This window comes from Callospermophilus lateralis, chromosome 2 (assembly GCF_048772815.1).
Source record: "Callospermophilus lateralis isolate mCalLat2 chromosome 2, mCalLat2.hap1, whole genome shotgun sequence".
NCBI classification, from domain to species: Eukaryota; Metazoa; Chordata; class Mammalia; order Rodentia; family Sciuridae; genus Callospermophilus; species Callospermophilus lateralis.
In genome coordinates this window covers 82,015,482-82,032,418 of record NC_135306.1, presented here as the reverse complement: position 1 = coordinate 82,032,418, position 16,937 = coordinate 82,015,482, and the positions used below count along the sequence as shown (strand labels likewise).

General features: G+C 31.8%; 1 protein-coding gene across 8 annotated transcripts in view; it reads left to right on the top strand.

The window, feature by feature from the left end:
• Positions 1–15,347, top strand: part of Gkap1 (G kinase anchoring protein 1) — a 58,120-nt gene extending 42,773 nt beyond the window's left edge. For 6 of the 8 annotated variants that reach the window (XM_076846095.2, XM_076846097.2, XM_076846096.2 and 3 more), the window contains 5 exons: positions 3,993–4,094; positions 7,657–7,720; positions 7,932–8,002; positions 8,433–8,510; positions 11,473–15,039. In XM_076846095.2, the coding sequence (XP_076702210.1) occupies positions 3,993–4,094; positions 7,657–7,720; positions 7,932–8,002; positions 8,433–8,510; positions 11,473–11,520 (363 nt within the window). In that variant the 3' untranslated portion in view covers positions 11,521–15,039. Of the gene's footprint in view, positions 1–3,992; positions 4,095–7,656; positions 7,721–7,931; positions 8,003–8,432; positions 8,511–11,472 lie in introns of all 8 variants that reach the window. The other 2 variants (XM_076846102.2, XM_076846103.2) reach the window with 1 other exon arrangement.
• The last annotated feature ends 1,590 nt before the right edge of the window (positions 15,348–16,937 follow it).

Here is a 16,937-nt window from a genome sequence, read left to right as displayed (position 1 = left end):
ATCTTTTAAAGGTGAACATGATGGATGGGCATGATCTATGTTGTAGAAACTCTATCCCTGAACTAAGCCCTGTAGGCATGTTAAAAACTTCATTGTTTTGAAATAGTAAATTCAACAGGAGAAGTGAATGAACTGTAAGTGAACTTAACTGTAAGTGAATGAACTGATATTGGACAAATATCAAGAATAAAGTGTTTAATGATAATAGAGTTCAATGCTTTTCATACATATATTAAAAATAGAAATTTGATATACTACTCAGGGATATCTATATGTATACATATATGTATTTTATATAGATATATAACACATATAAATGTATATATACATAAAGGCAATGTTAAACATAATATTAATGTAATGTTCATAATAGTGGAGATCATCAGGATAGAAGAGAAAGGGATATAAACTAGGAGAGGCACATGGGTGTGCCTCTCCAAGGTATTGGTAAAACTCGTCCTTAAAAGAAGTTCAAAACTCTTAATCTGCATATTGGGTTATTTTTACTTTTACCTAACATATACATGTTATACATATATATGTGCATATGTGAAGTCTTTCATAATTAAAAAAAATTAGGATTTTGTCGCAGAATGTCATTGAGTGTACTGGGGAAAAAAGAATTGAGGCTGGTTTTTAAATTCTCTTTCTCTGCCCCCATTGTATTCCTTTATCAGAGAAAGAAAATTCTTCTTTTTGCCAGTATTCAAATCATTTTTAAACTGTATATGCATTTATATACCAGGAATTATTAAGTGTGAAAAAATAAACCTGTATTCTGCCATTTTTTCCCCCCAGTACCAAGGATTGAACCCTGGGGAGCTTAACCACTGAGCCATATCCCAACCCTTTTTTATATCTCATTTAGAGACAGTGTCTCACTGAGTTGCCTAGCACCTCACTTTTCTTGAAGCTGGCTTTGAACACACAATTTTCCTACCTCAGCCTCCTGAGCTGCTGAGATTATAGGCGTGCACCACTTCACCTAGTGGAATTCTGCCATTTTTAACAAGCATTTGTTTTCATTAAGTTGATTTTTATCATTTCTTACAAACAAAAAGAGTACATGAGAAAATGTTAGAGTATGTAATACCTATTTATATTTTATAAAATTTGTTCCTATGTGCACATCTGTATACACACAAGATATACGCATATGTACATGACATGTATGTGCATTCTGTGTCATAGTATAAAACGTTCCTATCATGAGCTACTCTTAAGTAAATTTGAAAGCATTGTTCTCAGGATAGCCTCAGCTCAATTAACTTCCCATGTATATACTCTTCCAAACTTTTTTCTATAGCAACTGCAGACCTGTGTGAAGTCCTTCACTGTGTGAAGTCCTTCCCCACTTACTCATGAAAAAAATGTGCATTTCACATGTCATTTCTTCTTCCACAGCCCAGTCTTCAACACTAAAACCAGAAAATCTGGATATGATCTTTATTTCCTTTTTATTCCCCATAACATTTTGTTTTTATTATAGCAGTCATTCTTACCGTTCTTAATAGATTGCAAGTTCCTTTGGGCACAGACTCTGTCTTATATATCGTTTCAATCTCATTTTATTATGATAACTTTTACTTAGAAGATAATTTGTAAATGTAGTACTTCATTAAAAGTGAGTATATGTTAAAACAATATGGTTTTGTATTTTAAATAGTGTTATGTATTTATTGTAAAAATTTAAGTAAAATACAACAATAAAACCAAAAATAAATATTTGAGGAATAGATATATGGAGATATATATATATATATATTCAGATATACTGCATTAACTACTTAAAATAGACTCTTATTTCATAGTTAACTATTGAGTTGGTGGGAATTATTATCATCCCCAATTTGTAGATGTAGTGGGGAAAGAAAGACCCTCATCTTAGTCACCTGGAGGAAACTACTCGTGATATTTTGGTATAGTTCTACTTTTCTATGGATATATACATTTTTCCTCAATGTGTAACTGTCATATGAACCACTTTTTTTCAGTTAATTATAGATGGTGAGCATTTCAGGTCATCAAATAGTTCTTGTACATTAAATAAATAATTTAGTTTATAGATTAAGTTGCTTGCAATTATCCTATGCTGAGAAAAATCTTAATGTACCAGTTTGATAACTAATGAGATTGCATGATTTTTTCAAGTTTTTTTGGTCATATGTCTATCATATTGGTTACAACTATTTTTTCTAGCTTTTAATTCACCTTTTGATTTTTATTACATTATTTTTTGAGATTTTTTAATTGAGTCAAGTCTGTCAGTCTTTTTCTTTTTGTTTTCTTCCTTTGATATCAGAAAGTCTTTCCTATTCAAAGTGGATAGTCATATTTATCCAGATTTTTAAAAAATACTTAAAATAGGAGATAGAATTGTGGCTCAGTGATAGAGCATTTGCCTAGCATGTGTCAGGCACTGGGTTTGATTCTTAGCACTGCATATAAATAAATGAATAAAATTTTAAAAAGATCCATTAGTTTCTTAAAAACATACTTATAACGGTCTCATTTTTATCAAAAGTTGTATTCTACATTGTTCTCATTGTTAAATACTCAATATAAAATAATTTTGATAAAAGAAAAGTTTAAAACAATAAAGTGAAACCTTATTTATGATTAAAGTGTTGACATGTCTTTCTAGAATTTTTTTCTTCACACATATTACAATTTTGGGATCATGCAAATATATTTTATTGTTCTTTATCATCATTTTTAGTGATTGCATAGTTTTCAATTTTGTGATTTTACTGTGTATTTAGCCTATGTCCTATGCTTTGGCTTTTAAATTGATAACATATTTTTGTTGTGATAAACCCACAGTGAACATTTTCATAGATGCTTCACCTTCCCACTTAACATAAATTTCTAGGAGTGAGATTCGTGGGCCCAATAGTAGTATAGTGCTAATTTTGATCTACCCATCTTATTCCTTAAACTAGAAACTCAGACTAGAGTGTCTATCATCCTCATTTGCTACTTTCAACCTCTCATCCAAGTGCTGTTGATTCTGCTCCAAATTATTTCTCAGATACACTTATCTCCATTTTTTCTGCTTTACCTTTATCCAAGGCATAATCTTGTTTGATCTGGGCTTATAATAGCATTAAAAGCTCTTTCTACCTGTCTTTGCCCCCACTGCAGTCCATTTTCCACAGAATACCTAAAGGGATTCTTTACAAACATAAATGTAAGTCTAATATAAAATATAAATCTAAATCTAATATAAATATAAATATAATGGTTCTGCTCAGAATCTTTCACTGCTTTCTGTTTTAATCACAATAATATGCAGACTGTTTTTATAGCTTACAAGGCCCTCTAAGATCAGGCTTTATTGATTTTTCTGAAGTCATATAATCTTGCCCCTTATTATACTCCATCTACACTGTCGTCTTTTTTCTTCCTTTCTAATTGCAGCATTTGTTTATCTGTGATCTGTCTCCTCTCTTAGATATCTAAGTCCCACAAGAGTAAGAAGCTTTTCAGTTCAGGTGTTCTATTGTATACCTGGTACCTAGCAGCTAAGATAACCTGTATTTGTGGAATAAATTGGTGTTGCCTCCTTACTCATTATATAAATAGAGCCAATTTATGTTCATCAAAAGAATGGACTTTGGATGACTTTGTACATTTAAATTTATTTACTTTCGTATATGGTACAAGATGACAGGAATTTTCAGGATAGACTAATAATAATAACTTGTCATGGAGCACTTTTAATGTTTATTTCAAGATAGAAATAACATTCCAGAGTCCTGATATTCTTCTAAAGTATATTTGCAGTTTGAGATTAACTGTAGAAATCTTATTTGCTTACATTATAGAATTAGGATCATAATTGAGTCAAAGTGGAAATGTCAATATTTAAGGTTGCCTAAGAAAATTAATTAAAGTTAGGATTTTTCCTTTTAAACTTGTCACAAAGGACTGTTGCAAGCTAGGTTTGATAGAACAATTTTAGTCCTAAAATAGTGTTTTTCTTTTTTCAGGAAGTGGTTCTGAAAGATGGAAGAATTGAAAGACTAAAGTTGGAACTTGAAAAGAAAGATGCTGAAATCCAGAAGCTGAAAAATGTGATCACTCAGTGGGAGGTTTGTATCCACCAGTCTATAAATGCAAATGTTCTTTTTCTTTTTTTTTAGTTGCCAGTGGACCTTTATTTTAAATAGTTATATGTGGTGCTGCAAATTGAACCCAGTGCCTCACACATGCTAGGCAAGCGCTTTACCACTGAGCTACAACCCCAATCCTCTGCTTTTCTTATATGTAAATGTTTAATATGCAGCTGATAGAAATAGTCATTCTGCTATTGAGAATTTTAAAACTGATTAATGATTTAATGTCTGAACAATATTATAATTTTTATTATTATAAAATATTTGTAACCATTTCAAGTGTACTACTGATTCAGTGGCATTGAGTATCTTCATGATCTTGTCTAATCATAACCATTATCTCTTTCCAGAATTTTTTTATCATCCTATCCCAAACAGAAATTCTGTACCCATTAAACAACTGCATTTTCATTCCCCAGACCTTTATAACCTTTAATATCTATGAATTTGTCCATTCTGGGTACCTCACATAGGTAGAATCATACATTGTTTTTCCTTTTATGTCTGGCTTATTTCATTTAGTATAATGTTTATATATGTTGTAGCATATATCAGAATTTTATTCCTTTTTATAGTTGAATGATGTTCCATTGAATGTATATACTACATTTTGTTTATTAGTATACAAGTATCTGTGTCCCAGCTTTTAATTCTTTGGATTAATTTTTTGAGAAACCACCAACTCTTTTTCAAAGTAGTTATACCATTTTTTAAAATATTTTGTTGTTGTTGTTGTTGGACACGATACCTTTATTTTATTTATTTATTTTTATGTGATGCTGACTATCGAACCCAGTGCCCTGTAGGCGCTAGGTGAGCGCTCTACCACTGAGCCACAACCCCAGCCCCAGTCATACCATTTTACATTCTCACCAGTGCTTAGGGTTCTAATTTCTCCACATCTTCAACATTTGTTAAATAAGTGTGTATTTTTAACCATAAATTATGTGAATTGCTCTCTTACTTCTTCCTTTAGCCCTTAAAATTTCTTTACTCAATTTGAATATCACTCTCTTTGACTAATTCTTAGAACAATTATTTATTGAGTACTTGTAGTATGCCAAGTACCCTTCCTGGGTCCTGCATATGTAATAGTTAAAAAAAAGAAAGTCGAAGTTCCAACCCTTATGGTACTTACACTTCTTTCCTGCTCCTGCCTTTAAGAATCACTATATGCCTATCTTCCTTAGCCTTTCATTTCTGCTTTCATTACTTTTGTTGTAATAGGCATGGAGAATAAAAAATAAGTTACAAGGAAGATAAACATATAAACAATTGCAGTACAGTATAAGAATTATAATTGATATTTGACAGAGTATTCAAGAAGTACAGAGAAAAGAACAAAGAGTTGTTGCTGTTCAAAATTGGTAAGATTTCACAGAAAAGATGTTTTTTCCAGAGAGGAAAATAGTGTGTACAAAAACATGGGAATGGTGGGATGTACATGGTAACTGACATTTAGAGAATTGAGAAGCTATCAAAAATGAGATTGAAGGTGTTTGTTGGGTATTACACAAAGAGGGCAGTAAAAAGTATTTTCTTTTGACTTGAGAATTGTTTTGTGGGATGATAATGCATGTAGCCTAGTCTTAAAGTGAAGACAGTCTGATAAAAATGACCATGTATTGAGTGTAAGAGGAAGGACACATTTTTCAACTGTTTTGAGAAATGGGAACTAATAGATTCCATTGAACTTGTTGAATTTGAAATGGCTGTGTTATATGCAAGTATATATGCTCAAGACACAGTGGGGGTCAATATATATGCATTTAACTTTATCAATTTTATATGCTCTTTCATAAACTTTCAAAACACTAGTAAGGGCATCAAATATTGCATACATTATCATAAACTACTTATTACTGGTATTTTACATATTTATGTTTTGTAGATATGCTTATTCAGGATTGTATATACAAAACTATGTATGCTATTTATTTATGAGCAATTTAGGGAATTTTCACAGGTAAGTTTGCACATTTTCAAGTTTGCTTTAAGAACCAATTTAGACTCTTCAAGGCTTACTTAAGAGGTGGCTTTGTGTATACTGACCAGAACCTTGGAGCTAAAGTTTTGAGCTAAAGTTTGGTGAGATGTTAGCAGAAATTGAAGACATGAGAATGGGAATTTTATAGTAGTGGGGCTCCATATTTATAGTGTATTTTTCTGTATTCATAGTGAATATAGTTGTAGTTTAGTGGATATGTTTTCCCCCTTGTATCTATGTTTCCATCTTGTCTTCCTTATTCATTTCTAAACTCAAGTCCTACCCTTTATATTTACTGTGGTGCTTTGGTTTACTGTGTTGATTATACTGTTACTTAGCATATAGTACTGATTTATCATCAACAATTTAATGGACAAAGTACTGGTTAGTAAAAGCCACTTTTATAGGTTGTGAAATTCATTTAAATTTGTTTTACAAATAGTTTTTAGGGTTGGGGGTGTAGCTCAGTGGTAGAGCACTTGCCTTGTATATACAGGCCTTGGATTTCATCCCTAATACTGCCAAGTGAAACAAAATTTTGGGATCTGGTAACTTCTGCACATAGCTGTACATGTTGAGAGAAGAAATGAAAAGTTTCTTATATGTTTTCTTTAGGCTTTTTTTTTAAAAATATTTTTTAGTTGTCAATGGACCTCTATTTTACTTATTTATATGCAATGCTGAGAATCGAACCCAGGGCCTCACACATGCTAGGCAAGCACTCTATTACTGAGCTACAACCCCAGCCGTTCTTTAGGCTTTTACTTTTTAAAAAATACTACTATTGGGCCCATGTTGAATAGGGTAGCATAGGCAGAAAATTGCCTAGAATATGGATTGTTAATGTGGGAGCACAATTCCTCTTTGTTTATAAATATATTATTATATTATTTATGTAGTATGAGAAGGAGCAAAACCATTTGGAAAAAGAAACTGAAAAAAGAGTTGAAAGATTTTAATAAATAAGTCATAACAGCTAAAAATTACCGTAACAATAATTTTTAGTCAATGAATTAATAAGAGATTAGTTAAACTTTAACTGAGAAGAGATAGAACTGTATTACAAAATTCAGTTACCACTCCAAGTGTCCCAAAATTTAAATTATAGTTAAATGAGATTAAAACTTCATTTTTAGTATTCAATAACCACATATTGGATAGTGGCAGATATAGAACAGATATAGAAAATTCTTATATATTGCTAGACAGTACTGGTATAGACTGCGAGTCATTTTCATTTTGGTTTTTATCTAAATTATTTTGAATTGTATTACCTAACTTTTCTTCACTTTTATCCCTCCTTTAAATTTATAATTATCCCTCCTTTAAATTTATAATCACCTATAATAATATCTATTATTGTATCAAAGATTTATTTTAGTAGTAGACAATTCTGATTACAGCTTTCTCTATCCTTTTTCTTTCAAAAGTAATTTATATCTTTGAGTAAGCCTAGAATTCACAGCTCCACAAATTGATAGTGAAACAGTAATTGTTAATAGAACACTAATTGTATCATTTACTTTTTTAAAAATAATTTTTTTCTCTTAGGCAAAGTATAAAGAAGTAAAGGCAAGAAATGCACAGTTATTGAAAATGCTGCAGGAAGGTGAAAGTAAGTGATGTTATGTTTTTAGAGTTAAGGTTTACTTTAAATAATACCTGAAGACAATTTTTCAAGATATATGGTTTATCAAATCAATAAAATAAAAAGGTTTCCCAGAGTGTTCTCACTGTACTTGGTATTGGTTTATTGTAGTATTGTTTAAGTATTTGAGTGACTGAAAAGACTATACGGCGGTTTTTCCTTTTTTGTTTTTTGTCAGTGAAAGATAAAGCAGAAATTCTTCTGCAAGTTGATGAATCACAAAGTATCAAGAATGAGCTAACTATACAGGTAAGGAACTACGGAGCATACGAGTAATCTTTTTAGGCTGTTCTTCAATCTTACAGTATTAAACTTGAATAAACAAATACAGCCCATCAACATAGCAAGAAGGTGATAGAAATTATACTTTCATTGTGTAATAGCAAATAAATCATGATTCTATTTTTTGCACCAATGGGGAAAAATAAGGTTGCATTTTAGTTAACTGTGAACATAGAACTTATTCTGTTCCTGTACTTGATTTTCTCTTTCTGTCCTTATTCTGTTTTCTAGTACAACAGTGAGCTTATCCTATCTATCTTTAATATATAACCATGTACAACATCTAATGGAAATTATGTGGAGGATTTCTGCTTTGATACTCATTTATTTGTCAGAATTTATCATTATAAATTGTTATAAATTTTAAAATGTTTTCTTATTGAATGTTTGGTTATAGGTGACGTCACTTCATGCAGCATTAGAACAAGAAAGATCTAAAGTGAAAGTATTACAAGCAGAATTAGCCAAATACCAGGTATGCTTTTAAAATTTTCAAGAGTTTTCATTACACACAGTAATTTGAGTAGACACTATGTGAGAATAAGTGTAGTATTTTATTCTTAGGCCAGAATTTACACACCATATATATTAATAATTTTGTTAATAGTCATGTACTTTGTGTTTTAGAAAATGTTAGATATTGATTTGTACAGTATCAAATAAGTAATTTGGGAAAGTCTTTGGAATTAGTAGAAGGTATGACATATGTGCCATTGAGTCATCTTGGGGGAAATGAGATTTGTCCCATTATATCCTAAGTTTGCTTGGGTACAGGGCTATAGCTCCATTAAAAAGATACCATTTCTCCTTTATAATTTATAAGTACTATGTAGGGGTAATACTTGGAGAAATTGTGTGCATATCATTTTCATGATAATATTTGCATCAATTATTATTTGTTATTTGCATCAGTTATTTTTGGTGATTACCTAGTAGTGATTTTCTAATTCTTTGATTTATTCTGCATTTACAAGATGACATTCAACATCTTCTCTCTGGATGAAGCAAAAAAAAAAAAACCCAAACAGTGCTTCATTTTAATTTATATTTATATTTATACATATATACACATTTGTATGTACATATTTATGTTTCTGAATCATACAAATGCATTGATTGATTTGGAATTATGGTCAAAAAATACTTAGAAGCCAGTGGTGGTGTGGAGAACCTAAATTTTGTTTAGTCCTAGCTTTGAAATTGAATCAGTTGGGAAGGAAATTTCCTTTGCCTAGGAGATTTTGAAAAAGATCCCCCTGTATATTTGTTGTTGGGGATTTGGTTTGGTTTGGTTGTTGATTTATTTCATTGAGTTGCATGGTAAGTTTTTAGCCACATAACATTGATAACTATGTATAGTGGTTATATATCTTAAAGAATTCTTAAATTTATTTTTATTTTCCTGCTAGATAAATCTCTTTTTAAAATACATGTCATTACAACTTCATGTTCTACAAAACCTGTTCGTTCATTAAATCTTTGCAGAACTTTAATGTGGTCAGGAGTTAAGAACAGCATTCTTATACTTGGGATGTTCCCCTCCCCTCCACTTCTTTCCTCCCCTATACTTCTTTCCCCTCCCTTCCAAGAGTGGTATATAGAGAGTAGTATAAACAGAATAGGGATAAAAGAAATTATTTTCAAACTCATTATCAAGTGAGTCTGGGCTTGTTATGACTCTGTTATGACCACTACTTCAAAAATGTACTTCCATAGACAAGCAGTTCTCAAATTTGGTTGATCAGCAGGATTACTTGGAAACATTTTGAATTACAGATTATAATCCAGTTAAATAGATGTGGGACAAAGCCTAGACATCAGAATTTTAAAAACACTACTGCTTACCAAAGTAAGCTTTATGCATGTATGAATATCTCACAATTCATTCCAATTTTATATATAACTATAATTTACCAATTAATAAATAAGTAGAAGGAAGATCATTAGAGAAGGGGAAAAGGATCAGGGGGAGGGAGGAGGAAGGGAAATTAGGGGATTGAAATGAAGAAAACTGTTATGCATTTATGACCATGTCAGAATAAACCCCCAATGATGTGTGTAACCATAATGCACTAATAAATTTATAAATACTACTACTTAGGTAATTTTTGATACTTTTGTGTTTTGGTACTGGGGATTGAACCAAGGGGTACTCAACCACTGAGTCACATCCCTATTTCTTTTCATTTTTTATTTTTAGACAGGTTCTTGCTAAGCTGCTTAGGGCCTCACTAAGTTGCTGAGGCTGGCTTTGAATTTGTGATCCTCCTACCTCAGCCTCCTGAGCTGCTGGGATTATAGGTGTCTGCCACCATGCCCAGCTACTTAGGTAATTCTGATGATCAACTAAGTTTGGATATCATTGCCATAGTTTATAAGAATAGTGAAAAATGGGCTGCAGCTGTAGCTCTGTGGGTAGAGCACTTGCCCAATATATGTGAAGCCCTAGATTCTTTCCCGAGTACCAGGGGGGAAAAATGTGTAAAGTAGCTGGGTGTGGTGGCTCATACCTGTAAACCCAGCTACTCAGGAGTCTAGGGCAAGAGGATCACAATTTTGAGGCCAGCCTCAGCAACTTCGTGAGACCTGTCTCAAAATATAAAAAGGTCTGTGGGTATAGCTTAGCAGTTGAGTGCTTGTCTAGCATGTACAAGGCCCTGGATTCTATCCTCAGTACCACAGAAAAGTGGGTGGGTGGGAACTATTTTAAGGTATTTATATTTAAATTGAGGGATAGAGTGTATGGTTATGGAAAATTTTAATTTTCTTTTTATACACTGTACTTGCCATATTTCTACAATTCATATTTGCTTTTTAAATCAGAATAAAGCAGGAAATATTATGTTGAAAGTAATGCATATAAAATTCTTTGTCTTTAAAAGCTGCTTTTTCTCTTGGCTCAAGTCAGATACCATAAATGGTGTTTCATATGCAACAAGTTAAATATAGATTTATATGTGCTACTGAGAAATCTATGGATAAACAATCAAATTTCTTATTCTGTTTATATCAACAAAGCTAGACAGAACTTGTATTATTAATTGTATTACTCAAAAGATCATGAACAGAATTATTAAATGTGCTGAACACATACATATAACAGATTTTGTGTTTTATTTTGGTATTGATCAAAAATTTAATATTTTTAAATCTCTGGGGCAAAGTGAGCTCTAAAAAGTAATATGTTTATCATCTAGCTAAGTAAGCCCAGACAAATTCATATAGAAGTGCTGTAACTGTTTTCTACAACCTGCTTTAATCATTTATAAAAATAACCACATAAGAATAATTCAGTGGTATACATATTCAAATTTGTAACAAATTCAAGAAAAAAAATGCTTTCTTATCCCCAAATATCTTTGGTTGTATATATTCTTAAAATGAAAATGACCCCCAAGTGCTATATTCTAAATAATTTGTTGTATTTTTCTTTACAGGGTGGCAGAAAAGGGAAAAGAAACTCTGAATCTGACCAGTGTAGGTGATTATATTATTAGCCTTTGAAGTCAACACGAAAATTAAAACTTTCAGGGTTTTTCAAAGATGTATATATTTAATGCTGTGCAACTGCTAAACTATGCAGTTTTGTTGAAGAAACTAAAAGTACTAGTTCACTAACAGTCTTTAAGACATTTTATGTTCTTTTGACTTAAAGTGGAAAGAAGAAATATAGAATTCCAGCCAAACTCAGTGTTTATCATTTACTATTCATACTTCTTATCACTTTAGTTTTTCATCAGTCAATAAAGTTAATTTACTCTTCCACTAGTATGTTTGATTTTTAAAGTTTCATAAACAATGTAAAAACATTGTTTTTGCTTATAGCTCAACCAGTTAATTGGAGTCTTTCAGCTTAGCAAATATTTATTCAAGACATACACAATGAGTGAAATATGGTTGACATCCTCAGTTAGGTTATGTCTAGGGGAAATAGAAAGTGAACAGGGGTAAAATAAAAGCAAAAAATAATTATCGTGTGAGTATGCTATCATATTATTTGGGAATTGCGAAAACTTGCATGAGATAATTTTTAGAGAGTATTTTTTTTCTGTAAATTTGAGAGGCATTCCAAGCAAAATTGATCCCTTTCTGGAATGAAAGATTTATTTAATAATCTGGCCTGAGGACAGTAACATGATACACTGAGAACTGGAGGACTATTGATGTGTGGGGAGGAAGGAATGAGAGATTTTTCATTGGTGTAATCAATTACTAAAAGAGCTTTATTTTAGTACAATCAGTGAAATACAATTATTATTCATTAAAATAAAATTTTTCTTTGTGTGATAAAAAAGAGAATACATAAATAATGGTCTTGACTCTTAAAACCAGCATTATATGAAAGATTCTACATGTTAATAATCTTTGAAGAAAAAAATACTTCAGCAGAAAGTTCATGAAATTGTCATCATTGCATATTTCTGTCTTCTTCCATGAGGTTATATTAGCCTTGCAAAGAATTGTGATATATTATTCTCTATAGTCCAATTGCTTAATCTGTTATGAGGCAGAGAATAGATGCTAAGGAAATATTTAATTAATAAAAGAAGACCTTCAGGGCTGGGGCTATAGCTCAGTGGCAGAATGTTTGCCTGGTATGCCTGAGGCACTGGGTTCAATCTTTAGCACCACAAACAATAAACAAATAAAATAAAGGCATTTTGTCTATCTATAACTACCAAAAAAAATTAAATTTAATTTAAAAAATAAAAGAAGACATTCAAGGTAAAAGACAAAAAGGCAAAAAGAGTGGAACTGATAAGGGAACAGAAAGATAAGCAAAGACTGTGTTAAGGGAATAGAATGCCTTCTTCCCCACCCCCTACCTCCCCAATCCATGTGCTGAGGATGAACCTAGTACTTTGTACATGCTAGGGGAGTGATCTACCACTGAGTTACATCCCCAGCCCAGACTGGAGCATGTATTTATATAGGACAGTAATGAGAAAACAGAAAAGGTAGGCTGGAAATAGTTATCATCCATCTTGAATTCCAGATTAAGAAATTGGTAATGGGCTGAGGTTGTGGCTCAGTGGCAGAGCACCTGCCTAGCACGTGTTGAGGCACTGGGTTTAATCCTCAGCACCACCTAAAAAAATAAATAAGTTATAAAAATATATTTAAAAATAATTTGGTAGGCACATTAAAAAAACCATTAAAATTGTACAGAGAAAGGAGTCATGTAATTAGTTTTCCTTTAAGAAGATTGAAATGGCAGTAATGTAATAGAAAAAAGAAAGAAAGTCATTTGGAAGGGGATATCAAGGAGGCATTATAATAGTAGAAATAGACAACTAGGAAAGGAAGTTTTTTTTTTCCTGAAGTAGGAAAGTGACTGTAGGATTCAGAAAATGAAATTAATGTTTCTGTTGTCTTAAATGTATGAAGGTGAGAAAGGAATGAGGGCAGGGGGGAAAAAAGGTTCCAAGCCCAAATGAAAGTGGTAGTGCTGCTAATAGGTAAACCGAAAGAAGAATGAATGAGGAGATGACAGAATTGACTTTTGGAAGGTGGTCCTGGGAGAGGCATTTGGCCACTGAGCTTCATCCCCAGACCTTTTTATTTTTTGAGATAGGGTCTATGTTGCTGATCCTCCTGCCTCAGTGTCCCAAGTTGCTGAGATTATAGGCATGTGTTACTGCACCTCACTCAGAATTGAGTTCGACATTTTAAATTGGATTCGGTAAATTTATCCTGTGAAAATAATTTGAAAGAAAGATCTATATAGGTAAAAATAGTAACATAATAGAGAACCATGGAAGTAACATAAATATCCAACTCAAATGAATAATTGATTTAATACTTCAGTGAGTAGAATTACATGGAACTTAAATGTATAACTGGGATGACTGAAAACAGAGTATACTGAACAAAGTTTAAATATAAAAACAAAATGTAGCTTGTACACACTGACTACAATTATATGAAAATGATATATGCATATGGACAAACTGGAAATGGTTAATTCCAAAATCAAACTGCGTGGAACGGGAGCATTATGGCTTAGTTGTGGGTTTTTTTCCTTAAAATTTCATTTAACAACATTTTTTGCAATAAAAGAATAGGAAAACTTCTTTTGCCTAAATTTGTGTTAAGTAATTTGCTGTTGTGGAAGTAGGTTGTATCAACTTGTTTTATTAAGTATTAATAAGGGATATTTCCTGGACAAGGATTTTTTGTTTTTGTTTTTGTTTTTTTGTTGTTGTTGTTGTTGTTATAAATCCAGAACCCTTCACTATAATTGAATTGAACTAAGGAAGATAGCATTGTGAATCAAAATAACTATATAACTGCAAGAAAACTTGCAGTTTAATCAACCAGCTTAAAGTCTCACTTGTTTTACTTTCTATTGTTTAACTTTTAGAACTGTAGAAGTTTTACTACCATTAACCATGTCATATAGTTCTGATGATATCTATTTAAAATTAACTTTTGATAATCATATTACAAACTAAGGTGTAATTTTATAGATTTTATCATTAAATGCAATGTGCTTCGCATTGTGAATTTGTTAGATAAAAGGTAATTTTCTTCTTGATACTTCAATATATAGAGAATGAATATGGATTGTATTGTCTTATGTAGAATTAGTTTTTAAAATACAACTTTAATTGTGATATAATGACATACAACTGCATATAATAGATTGGGATGAATGAACATGCTTTGTGATTTCAAATCTTCAAAGTTTGTTGGAATATGCTTTATGGACCAATTTGTAATCAATTAGTAAATGTTTTGTGTAGGCTTGGAAAATATGTATTCTGCAGTTTTGGAGTGCAGTATTCTATATATGTCCAATTATATCAAGTTCCTTCAAGTCTAATATATCTATTGATTTTCTGTCTTCTATTTGATCTATTGAAGAGAGATGAAGAGAGATGTGTTAAAATCTGACAATGATTGTAGATTTGTCTACTTTTGTCTGTCTGCTTTGTAGGTGTGTATAAATTTAAAGCTGTTTTATCCTGTGGTGAAAGATAAATTTTATTTTTATGAATGACTGTTATTAGTATGTTTTTTTTGCTTTGAAAGCTTTATTTCATCTAATAACTGTTAGCTTCCTTAAACTTAGTGTTTCCATGTTATATTTGGCACCACCTCCCGTCAGTCAGTCTTTCTGTGACCTTATATATCTTGTTTATTTTTAGTTTTGAGACAGTTTTGCTAAGTTGCCTAGGCTATTCTTGAATTTGTCATCCTTGTGCCTCAGCCTCATAAGTTGCTGGGATTACAAATGTGCATTACCACACCCAACACTTAACAGGATTCTAATAAACTGCATATTATACTTTCCTGTTTTTAATCCCAACCTGACAACTTTCTATTTCTGTTTATATCTTTTTCTCATTTTTGTTGGTGATCCCCTTTCTTGTCTGGTCTTTAGAACTGTTAAGTCCTCCAACACTTAGGCTTTTCAAATAAAATAAGTTGGTCCCCCAAAAAGAAGAAAAGTTTTATTTTATTATTAGTGGGGCTCTACCCACCAATTTTTAGTACTGAAGTTTGATTTCAGAGACAATCAACATTTTCAAATAACTGATTCAAGAATCTGTTATTAAAGCAACTGCTGTTGGAAGAAAATAACTGACAGTTACTTTTTGACATTGTAGTTCATTTTGAGCCACCAATTTTAATTCTGTCAAATGTAACTTTTTTAAATTAAATAATTAGAAGTAATATATATATATATACACTAGGGTATATATATGTATATATATATATAATAAAGCTTCTTTTTTTGGCTTCTTAGAATAGTACTTGTCATACTGCTGTCTGTTTTGTGTTGCTATAACAAAATATCAGAGCCTAGGTTATTTTATTTTATTTTTTTTACTTTTTTAATTTGCTTTAATTAGTTACACATGACAGTACAATGATCTTGACATATCATACATTTGAATCAGATGGGGTATAATTTCTCATTTAGGTTATTTTATAAAGAAAAGAAGTTTGTCTTTGCTCACAATTCTGGAGATCCAGGAACATGGCACCAGTGTCTTGGTGTGAGGGTCTCCCTGAATGATGAAACAGGAAGTGAGAGATTCAGGAGTTGCACCAGATGCACTTCAAACAGCATCCAGTTTTCACAGGAATGGAAAAACATTAATCATCTCCCACTTGAATTCAACTGATAAAGGTTCTGTAATCTCTCAACATTGTCAGAGTGAGGAACCAGCCTTCCAGCAGATCAACCTTTGGGGGACACACTCAAATCATAGCACCAATATCTATGTTTATTTAATAGCAAAGTGTTTTTGCTAATATATTTTGGCCAAAATAACAAATTCTTCTTTTCCTCTTATTTCTAAATGTTATAATTTCAGCCTTTCATGTTTATAATATAGCAAACAATTAACATGGAATATTATATGAACCAGTTATCTGGATGATTTTAAACCAATAGCCAGCCAGGTTGAAACCCATTGGGATAAAAGACAAAACACAGAAAAAAAGTAGATAGACTCAGAAAAAAAACAAAAAAAACTTAGGCCTTAAAATGAGACAAGTAAAATCCATCACACACAAATAGTCTTAACTGCCCCTTCCTCTAGAATAGAGTCTGTTATTCTTTCTCTTAAATTTGGGTGGTCTCTTCCACCTCCACCATCTTAAAATGCTTCCTCTGGGGGAAACTAGCCATCATGTATAATAAGTACCTAGAGAGCTCTGTGCTATAAGAAATTCAAGTCAGATGACAAGGTCACCTATAGGACTTTAGTTGATAACCACAGCCTAGCCAATAGTCAATAGCAACTATAGGCCATGTAAGTGAGCTATTGTAGATGTCTGACTCATTATGACCCTCACCTCAGTTCACATCCAACTACACGTGAGATCGCAAGTAAAAACTCTCCAGACATCTTAGTCCTTCAGGCTGCTCTAATACCAAAAATACCAT